The sequence below is a fragment of the Phalaenopsis equestris genome, unplaced genomic scaffold, assembly GCF_001263595.1.
Source record: "Phalaenopsis equestris unplaced genomic scaffold, ASM126359v1 Scaffold000401, whole genome shotgun sequence".
NCBI lineage: Eukaryota > Viridiplantae > Streptophyta > Magnoliopsida > Asparagales > Orchidaceae > Phalaenopsis > Phalaenopsis equestris.
This window is the reverse complement of record NW_018164843.1, coordinates 125111-136525: the sequence shown is the minus strand read 5'-3', so window position 1 is coordinate 136525 and position 11415 is coordinate 125111. Positions and strand designations below refer to the sequence as shown.

At 32.1% G+C, this 11415-nt stretch overlaps 1 protein-coding gene across 5 annotated transcripts in view; it reads right to left on the bottom strand.

Moving 5' to 3' along the window:
* Window positions 1-11415, bottom strand: part of LOC110026793 (adenylate kinase 5, chloroplastic-like) — a 139729-nt gene that overhangs the window by 98153 nt on the left and 30161 nt on the right. For all 5 annotated transcript variants that reach the window (XM_020727928.1, XM_020727926.1, XM_020727925.1 and 2 more), the window contains 5 exons: window positions 5041-5187; window positions 4588-4662; window positions 4379-4484; window positions 2385-2431; window positions 2135-2263 (listed from right to left, as the gene is read on the bottom strand). In XM_020727928.1, the coding sequence (XP_020583587.1) occupies window positions 2135-2263; window positions 2385-2431; window positions 4379-4484; window positions 4588-4662; window positions 5041-5187 (504 nt within the window). The remainder of the gene's footprint in view (window positions 1-2134; window positions 2264-2384; window positions 2432-4378; window positions 4485-4587; window positions 4663-5040; window positions 5188-11415) is intronic.

Below are 11415 nucleotides of genomic sequence, written 5' to 3'. Positions count from 1 at the left end.
GATCTTCCGTCAGTGATAATCATTCTAGGCATTCTGTATCTAGTGAAAATATTTTTCATTAAAAATCTTGAAACACTTTTAGCGTCACAACGAGGTAAAGCTTGTGCTTCAATCCACTTAGAAACGTAGTCTACAGCAATTAATATGTATAAATTTCCAAATAAAGGAATAAATGGTACCATGAAGTCTAATCCTCAAACATCAAAGATCTCAACTTCTAACATGAAATTTAGAGGCATTTCATTTCTTCTAGATATATTACCTACTCGTTGACATCGATCACAAGTTTTTATGTATCTATAAACATCTCTAAAGATAGTAGGCCAATAATGAATGATTAGCTCAGTTTCTTCATAAGGTACATATCTTCTCATAATTAGATCCTTACATTGTTTATATAAATAAGGCTCTTCCCAAAAATATGTTTTCGCATCATGAATGAATTTTCTTTGTTGCTGCAGGGTCAGCATAGGTGGCAAAATATCACTTACAATATAGTTAACAATATTAGCATACCATGGTATTTTTCACTCATTAATATTATAAAGTTGTTCATCAGGGAAACTGTCTGTAATTTCATTGTCAATGTCAGATAATTCATGATTTTCTAATCTTGACAAATGATCAGCAATTTGATTATCAGTTTCTTTCCATCAATAACCACAAGATCAAATTCTTGCATTAAAAGTATTCATCTAATTAACCTTGATTTGACATCTTTCTTTTACATCAGATATTCTATAGCAGAGTGATCAGTGTGCACAACACATTTAGCTTCAATTAAATAAGATCTAAATTTATCTAAAGCATACACAATGGCTAATAACTCTTTTTCAGTAACAGTATAATTAATTTGTCACTGGAGCTTTATCAACCCTTTCACGGATAGATTTGTTTCGCATTTTGTCTCTGAGTGTCAAATCATTCATCCACCTAATCATTCTCATCTCAGCAACACTTAAATTTGTTTAATGTTCTCTTTTAAAGGCCAGCATTCAGCACCAAACAGTATTACAGGTCTCACCACCATCTTATAAAATTTTCATTTAAGTCTAAGCGGTACTTTTCTATCACAAAATAGACCTGATGCATTCCTCCACTGCAACAATCTTTTGATAAAATATTTACGCTGGTTGTCAACTACCTAATGTAACCCTCCTCTTTCGCATCCTTCGAGGCTTAGGACCGAGCAATGGCGGTGTTTCCTAAAAGCCAAAATCCTCCGTGTAGGGAATCATGGAATGCAATTGATAAGGTGCAAGTAGAAATCCTCTATTAGCTGAAGTTAAGTTTAAATTATCCCCTTAGACAAATATCAATCACATATCTATGAAGTCCCATTGGATAATACAACCTATGGTTGCTGATAATAAGTTTTAATCAATTTGAATCAGCTACCTCTTTTAACCAAATAGAACATGCTTAACAACAACTCCAGACAATCAAATCATGAGATATTGATCAAATTTATCATAATTCCCCTCAAAATCTGCTTCAAGCTATGGCGATATATTTCTTCTATTTAAAACTAAAATCACTATTATTCTATGCTAAGCATAACATCTAACAATTATTCTTAATTAAAAGCTATCTCTTGATATTGGGAGGGGTAATTAATCTTAAGAGCTTGCGTATGTAAGAATCCTAAAATAATATCATAAAGTCATAGGAAAATGAGATTGAAATTTCTAAGTATTAGCTTAACTAAAAATAAAATCTATTACCTAAAACTTTAAAACAAAACTACAAACTCTCACACAAAAATGGTACTCAAATTTTCAAAGCTAAGCATATATATTCTCATTATTTCATATTTCTTTGCTATATTTTTGAGATAGTTAATCGAATTCTTAACTAAGCTTCAAAACACTATCAATTTTTTAATCAAACTACAGAAGAAATTTAACAAGAATTTCCAAGGTCCATAGATTTTTGCTAGAATACATAAGCAATAAGAACATTATTAATTATTATAGAATTTATCATACTAATTCAAATCTAAATTCCCTAAACAGCAATAGATGTGGACAATATTCATTAATCAACTTCAAAACATAGGCTTGCACGGTAATAACACTGATGACAAAATAAATTATAATTTTTGAAATCTGAAAACCAAGCAATAATATCTTACCTTTAATCGGGATCTTTTATCTTCTATAGCCTTTAGTGTAGCTTCCAGCACATCATTATAAAAGTATTCCCTTATTTCCTTAGAATGGGGAATGTTGTTTAGTCTAGTAGGGATCCCGCGCCACTTTTTCTGTGATAGGAATGTTTCAACAAGAAAATGTGTTATTCTAAACTCATTCTTTTGAACAAATAAACTAGTCATCGCATTGGATTTGGAAAGGAAAAATAAAAAATAACATTAGCACGATCACCTGAGTCGAAAACGAAACAGTGGAGGTGCAAACTTCAACAGAATCTCCTATGAGCAAGCCGAAAGCAGAAAATTACAAAAAAAAAAAAGGTCGAAACCTTCAATAATTACAGCTGATATTTATTTAGAAAAGCATTAGTGCCAACAAACATAAAGCATATGTAGCGTTAAAAAAAGATAAAGTCATTTCAAGTTCATAGAAAGTAGGAATTTAAAAAACTGCACATTACAGTCCATGCTGATGTTAATGAATCATGTTGAACATGTCATAATGACCGGTCAAGAATGAAGGAAAGATAGTACGACAAGGTTTGAGTTTTGTGTAGTGGTCCAGCATATCATGGGAAGAACTACGACTGTTGCAAGAATGCAGAGATTTTATAAAAAGTTGTAATAGTTTCAAGATTAAAGCCACTGAAATTGCAATGCAGGAGGATCCAGCATCAAATTGACCCAAGAAGATCAGTCCAATCAATTTGCAAGCCTATGTCAAGCCTAAATAAAATCAAACTCGGTCTTAGAAGAAAGAATGGTGTGTGGACAGGAGGCTACATGATGACAAATTAAATCAAGAAAGCTTCATTTCAAAAGCCAAACTACCAATCATAAAGGCCAGCCGAAGTCAACGAAGGGAAGAGAAAAGGTGGTTACCAATTCAAATTTAAAGGAAGAACTTAAGGATGTTCAAAATTTCATCTCCTCAAATCATTCCAATCATGCTTAAATCAGAAACTGACAAAGGAAGGAGCGGAGGCAATAAATCAATTTCCTTGGATTTGTTCAGACTTTAAAGCTTTTATCAATTATCTTGTCTATCATTGGGTTTTATTTACCATAAAAACCAGCTTGTTCGTAGATAATTTGATTTCATATCAATCAAGGAATTCATGACATGTTGAGTTTAGCTCTCTCTCTCCCTCTCTTTCTCCTTCACAAGTTTTGTCCACATAGGCCTCTCCCATTTCAATTTTTGTCCATATAGGCCTCTCGCTTCAAAAATATAGGCCTACCACCTCCCTCTTACTAGAAGTAGCATCTCTCAAATCTCTCTACCCAAACGTAGGTGAAATTTAGCAAGAAAATTAAAAGCATCAAGAAGGCAAAAAAAAAGCAAGGAGAAGTTCCAAAAGCAATTGAAGAAAGGAGCAAAAGAAGTAGTTGATCCAAACAAGAACTAAGGAGGAAGTAAGCAAACACAAGAGAGTTCTTTCTTGGATCAGCGTAAAGCTGTAGACTCAAATTCAACTTATAATTTAGTGTTCGTTCCTCAAGTGCATCTCTTTCTAGTCTCCAGTCAATATTACCTCTTCCATCAATTAGCTTTAATTATCGGAAAATATCTTGGGTTGGAAATAAAGGGTTGTCATACTCATCCTCTTCAACAATAGATCTGGCATTTAGTGTGGAATCTGGCATCAGATCAATAATGTTGTTCCGGTTTTCAAACCCTGAACAAGTTTTGATTCACAATATCCTATAAATCAAGATGAAGCATTAACCTCATTTATTAAGAGAGTAAAGTGTCAAAATAGTCCCCTAACAACTTACATGGGGTCATTATAGTCCCAGAATCTAAAAAAGTGTCAAATTAATCCTCCTTTATATCTTGAGCTGGGAACTAAAGTGATATTTTAATAGATTATAGGACTAAAATAACTCCTTAAATAACCCACTACTAAGAATGTGGACCGCAACCCGCTACAAAGATGTCAACCGCTATGACAATTCTCATAAGTTGTAAGAACAAGAACTAAGACTTTAAGGAGCACTATTCAACATTTTCAGTCAGTCCTGGAAAAACATCAAGCAGGATGTGCTTCGCGTTTGCAATGAAACCTTACAAGCTTTACTTCTGTGCCAAATCCCTCATTAAACAAAAAGCTCGACCACCACATTAAGTGCTATCTAATCATCAGCTTGAACTAAAATGAATCTTAAAACCAAAGGTGGTAAAAAAACAATCTTATCTTATGCTGACAAACATCATGCACCAACCTTCAACAGTGCTCAGCTTCTTTGACTTAATAGCATCAGCATGAAATGGATGAAATAAGAAGTCAACCTCATCAAATACAACATCCTTCGGGCCGTTTCCATCAATCTAAATCCTAGTAGTATGAGTTAGTAAACTCAACAAACATGCATATTATATTTTAACAAAAAACTGTTCATGCAATATCTTGAATTAGATGAAAGGAAAAAACCTTCTTTAACAAGTCCATGTACAAGGGCAAAATAGCTTCTACATTCCTCTTATATGTCTCAAGACGTGACTCAGCCTATTAAAATAAAACAGTAAAACTTAGTAGCATACAATAAATCAAGAGGACATGTTAAAAGTATTGCTTCCAACATGATAGAAAATAACAGCACAAAGCAACGGCCAGAGCATAGAAGGTTTTTGGGGAAAAATAAATTGTAATATTCAGTGCAAGGATGGCGAGAATGTAAAAATGAAACTCAATGAAGCACTGAGGTAATGATAAATTAGAGTTTAATAAAAAATGTCTAGTAAGATTAGCATTCACATGCATTATAATTTTAAAGTTAAACTGCTGCAAAATTTAACAACTGTCCTATTATGTTTTCTGCAAGAAAATGGAGGAAAATTGCAATAGTTGAAATTGAAGGAAAACATAAAATTTGGTAAACACTACTTTTTCTTGAGTATCATCAGCACGGGCTATGAGTCGTGCTGAAATTTCATCCGTCTCAGGAGGTAAGTTCTTAAGATGGTAGATTTTTCTGGTAACAGGATCTATCCTCCTACCAACACATCTGTCGATCAGAATTTCATCAGGAACCTAAGCATCAAAACATCAAATAATATGAGAAGTCAAGATGCAAAACTAAATAAAACTATTGAAATTATGCAACAAAAAAATTCATTGACATGTGATTTTAAGTGTTTAAGAGAAGAGATTCAAAGCATTTATATTTATCATAACAAAGGCATGATACCAGACAATCATTATAAAATATAATTTATTATGATGAGATAAACAAGTTAAATTTTCAAGTAAATCCAAGTTTACTCACAATAAAGTACAAAGAAAATTAGTAACATTAATGGTTACAAAATACTATTCAAGCAGCGCAAAAATGAAAACATGTACAAGCTAACTGCTTAACCCTTCCTCACAAAGAATAGAAAGATCAATGCACATCTGTTAATTGATAACTTTACAATAATAAACTACCAGCTATAGCCTGTGAAGACCCACCAATTTCAACGTAATTTCTTATACCACTAGATCATGTCATTGGACCTTAGTAGTGGTAATCCTAAAGAAATTCACATTTGAGTTCACAATACATCCGAATCATGATTCCGCCATAATATTGTTTCTTTCCTTTTCATGATTCCGCCATAATATTGTTTCTTTCCTTTTTTAGAGAATAAACTGGGGCATAATCCTTAGAGTTGATAGCTACAAGCTTTAGTCCTTTGAGCAATCAACTATGATTCACAGGTAAGCTTAGTAATTAAGTTATGTAATATTAGAATAATTAGCCACGACATAAGCACGACGCACATCATATACGTGCCCAAAGAACAAATAATAAAATAAAATATGTACATAAGTGTCGTAATATGTTAGTAAAAGAAATAATAAAAAATTAATAAATTTTAGAATTTATATAATATTTATTCCATATTTTTTATATTTACTCTCACTATTTTGTATTTCAATTTATTTCCTTCTAATATTCTTAATAAAAATAACAAATTAAATTACCAAATATCTAAGATAATCATCTATCATTTTTTGAAGATATAATTTATTATATTTCCCAATTCCATCTTCCAACCATATTGATACTATGTTGTTACTGTAATAAAATAAACATTTAAATTTTATAATATATATTATAGTTACTAAGTATTTTTAATAATATCCCATATTTGACTTTTGGTCTTCCATGTGATTAGCATTTTCAGTATACATGTCTTAATAAATAAAAAATTCAATAAAATAAAAAAATTTATAATTTATACTATATTTACTCCATATTTTCTATTGTTATTCTCCTAATTTTGACTAAATACTCCATATCAAAATAAGTTTTTAAATTTTTAAAATATTAAAGCTAGACTGTCATGTCTATCGTGAGTCCATGTCCTATATTTTCAATAATAGCATGTCATGTCATGTGTCCATGTCATCTCATGTGTCCATGTCTGTGTTTGTACATTGTAAGCAATAGTAAAGTTTTAAAGGTCAAATTTCGTGTACCCTATTTTGAGTCCTTGGTCAAAACTAAGATTTTTATTCGGCCCTTCGCCTCCTATCCTAGTCAATTTCTTCCTTGACATCTTGTTTTTCTTTATCTTCTTCATAAAGAAGAAATAAAAATGCCGACTTCTCCATCCTTCATATAGCTGTCCTTCTTGTTGTTTCATATTTTCATTTTAGAAATTGCATCCTCTGCTTATGAAAGCATACCATCCAAAAATCTGAGTAACATTCTACAATCTTCTGGCAATCAACGAATCACTACTGCATTTCAAAAATCCTATTTGTAATTTGTTAGCATAAGTTCCTAAGACAAATGACCTTAAGTTGTCCTTTCTTTTTTATAACTCCTTAAAATGATATTCCTATTTTTTTCCAATAGAAAACATGGATAAATTTGGCCATTAGCTTTATTGATAGTTTTCGAAATGTTTTCAATGGAATCCACATTCTTCCTTTATAATTCAAGTTATATTTCTCTGCACCTTTCTATTTATATTTTTTCAGCGAACGCATCACGAAAGAGAGAAGACTAAATCAATGAAAGCTATATAACAAACCCTATAATTCTTCTGAGCATATGATTGTCCCAATTTAATAGTCTTAAGTCCATAATTTCATTATCAATCCATTTCATATTGGTGGTGGTGTTGGAAATACAAGATATAATTTTGAAGCAAAATTTTATGAGCCGTTATCTGAAAGTAACTTGATAGTGATGGAAATATTTTAAGATAAGATAGAACTGAGAGGATGTGAAGCAGTTGTAACTTATATATAAGCTAATATAGACAAAACCAATGTCAGCTGTTCTTTTGAATATCACCTTGGCTGGGTTCAACTGGTGTGACTCGTCAACATGAACAAGATTCAGTCAAGTCATCTCTACGCGGATAATCAATCAATTAACAAAATTTGCCAAGGTGCTTGCCGAAGTCATACTTAATTCAAGTCATCCAAATCCATTCAACTGGGAATTATAGGCACAAAGGCTCATTAAATTCACCAACTGAACTCTCCCAATGATTCTAAGCAGCTCGCCAGAACCCAAAAAACACGTGAAGTTGGCATGCCACTTCACATGAATTTAAGAGTCAAAGCAACTCCCCTGAACACAGCAAACAAAAGTGAAGTTGGCTGGTCACTTCACATGAATTCAAAAGTTTAGAGTAACTCGCTAGAACTCGGCATGCACAATTGAATCTACTGGCAACTTCACTTAAATTGATTATTTACTCATCAATCATGATGTACATTCTATACAATCAAATAGCTAAATATAGTAAAGAACGAATTGTACAAAACCTAATCTATTCATTCATAATATGGGCTTAAATAGGGAATTACAATGTTTTACAAATAAACCCTTAAACTCCTTCGATATTCTCTTTTTACCAATAGGACCATAAATAAGGTCCAATTCTCAACACTCCCCCTCAAAATGAGCAGAAGATATCCACTAAGCCCTTACTGCCACATAGCCTAGACAAATCTAAGGAACTAAGTCCTTAGTGAGAGAGTCAGCCACTTGCTCTACGGTGGTTATAGGTCTATTCTCTCTCTATGAACCTATGATCTAGCATTAGGATTTTCCTAGTGGCTCTCATAGATGACTAGTGATGGGACCAAAAACAATATAGACCTCCAACAAAATCGTCACTCCTTAGAGTTTCATACGCAAGACCCCAAATCCTCAACCCTTGATAGGGAGAATTAGCATTTAATGATTAAAGCCCAAGTTGAGTTCCCAGAAGGTGGAAAGGCCCTAAAAGAAACTTTGATCCTAAAGACTTAGTTTTTCCTTTTGGTATCCCACTTTCCACCCCCAATGCATGGTAATCTTTTCTTTGATTTGGAAAGCAGCTCATTGGGTATGAGGCAAATTTTAGACCAAGGTAAGGTTAACCTTCTAATGGGACCCCAAAATTAAGATCCTAAAAATCATCAAATTTAAACTAAAATAAAATTAAAATCATCAAAAGAAAATTAAAGAAAATTATATTTATTAAAATTAACCCGGAGAAAAATTAAATTCACAAAAATTTGAAATTTAAAATTTATCAAAATTCTCAAAATCACCAACTAAAAATCAAACCTAAGAGCCAAACACTTCAAAATCAAATTTAAAGCTCAAACTTCATTAAAATTTTAAAATTAAAACTCTAAACATCCAAAGACCAAATGAACCAATAAATTCAGATAAAAACAAAATTAAACCAATTCAAAAGAAAACAAATTGACATAAGAAATTGAGTCGCCAATTAAATCAATTATCATAAGAAGGATTACACTAAAGGTCGCCAAAATTAATGAAATCCCACATGAAATTAACACAAACTAATACACCCAAGAAAGATTAAACTCAATTAATACATAATTAATCAAATCAAAACCTAAAAGCTTGTAGTTAAACCTAATATCAAACCTTAAGAGCCCAAGCCCAAATCCTAAGATACATGACCCAAAAAGTCAAACATAAACCCTATTAATCAAAATTAAACTAATGACACCCAAGACACAATTAACCCATTAAAAAGAGAAATAAGACCAAAATTTATCAAGTTAAAACCAAGCACTGAAGAAAAACCTAAGACACTAAAAGCCAAGGAATGAACACTTGCCACCTTGATCAAACCACACCAAAATCACTTCATGTAAGACTAAGACCAAACCAAGTCTGAGTCCAGCCACCAAGTCTCAACTCTCCCCAATAGCCTCACACTCCCCTCATGCCACCTCCACCACCACTGGAGCTCACTTGCCCAAAAAAATTTCAAAGAATGGAAAGCTCCCCTCCCTCTGCAAAAAATTCACTGACCAAGCTCTTCCCAAGCACCTTTCCTGACTAATTAGATCCAAAACCAACGACCAAGGGAGGACAGAAAGCCAGGGGTCGACTCAAATAATAACTTAATCAACCTTCTCAATTCACAATTTACCCACATTTAGGCGTCATAAGACACTAATCATTTAGACGTAATAGAAGTATACAGATTTTGTGTTGTGATTATTTTGCTTGCTCGTTAGACGCTCGCTAGGATAAGTAAATATTTATCTGTTGCACTACAATGACAGATTTTTTTTTTCACGTTTCTAGACCGTTATAATAAGCTTAGAATACTAACTCAATTTTGCGGGATTGTTTTAGTTAAAATGGTTAGGCTGTTATAGTAACCTCGGGTTTGTTTTTTGCAGTTTTTCTTTTTCTTTCTAAAATTAGGGTGTGTTTTTGTCAGTCGACTGTCATAACACGAACTATTCAAAAAAGGGCAATACACGAAGCAAATGATGATCCTCAAATAAACCATCAACAATACTTTGGGTGATGTCGATCAATGAGTCTGACATAAGTTTAGGATCAGCACCAATCTTATTATCTGTGTCATGTGCTTTTACTCGATGTCTGCCCCGATTTTTAGGCTGGTGCTTTATTTGTTCTTTTGTTTGAATTATTAGTAAGCTCATCTAAGAATTAAATTTTTTAACCAAATAAAAATTACATAAAAATTGCATTTATAACCTAAGAAATATCATGCATATTAAACAACGAAGTTAACATTATAATTGTGTGGTAACATCTTTGTGATTCAGGAATAGTCAAGAAAACATCATCACAGGCATGTGCATAATTATATTATTTCTATTTTTTGTCTATCAGGATCTCGCTCATTACGCGAAAATGGGTGGTTTGACAAGTGAAAACCGCCGTCTTACAACGTGAGTTCCATTTTTGTATTTCAATTGGCCTTACTAACGAATCCTCCAAGCATTTATCATCAAGGACCAACAAAAAATATTACACAGTCTGCTCCAATCAGTTAGCATTAAAATTTAACTACAAAAAAATAATAAAACATTAGAGTGTGGTGAGCTAAAAAATGTTCAAATTTTAAATTGCAAAAACATATTTGCATTAGTCCTAGAAAATTTTGCATGCCAGTTATACTTAGAAAGCTTGATTTATAATCAAGTCGGAAGACCTACTACGCATATTAAAACAATATCCCATCATATCTTGCATTCAGTGAGACCGGTCATGCATGATTTTAAATGTGATTATGTGATTTAAATAATAACCCTTTCCAAGCAAGATTATAAGTCCATTGCACTTTCTTTGTGTTCTTTCTCTTCCTCTAGACTAGGTTTTGAGGTTTCACTTTATTCAGTGAACCTCACTTCAAACATAAGTTTCAGAGGTTGTTCGTCAAGTTACAACATAAATCCTCACCTCTTAAGCTTATTCACAATCATATATCATACGATCTAAGTTCTAACTTTCAAATAAAATGCAAAAATGAATATCAAATAAATTTCTTTCAAAATCATTAAAGTTGAATAATAAGATAGTTGAGATGTCACTGAGCTTCTCAGTATCTTCAACATCTCTTACTCGTCTTCCTTTGAGTTTCATTAATAAATGTTCCACTTTAAGTCTTTCCCATTTGAAATTCTTGAAAATCAATCGTGGAAGCAAAAATTTATAAACTTCTTGAAAACAAAATCACGGCCTTAATCGAGAGTTTTTTTAAGTAACTTTGGTTGTTTAAAATATAATTAAATATAGGAGATTACGTTTAAAAGAAGTTTATAAACCAAATTTAATTTAAACCTATCTAATATTTGAATTAGATAGGGGAATAATTTATCGATTTTAATCATAGAATATTGCAAATATCTAATTTTTTTTAGATTAATGAATCGAACCAATCGTAATGTAGTATTTCTATCTCTTGATATAGTATATTATTTTTGATGTCGGGTTTGATTATTTGAATAATTTAATCTTCAAATATG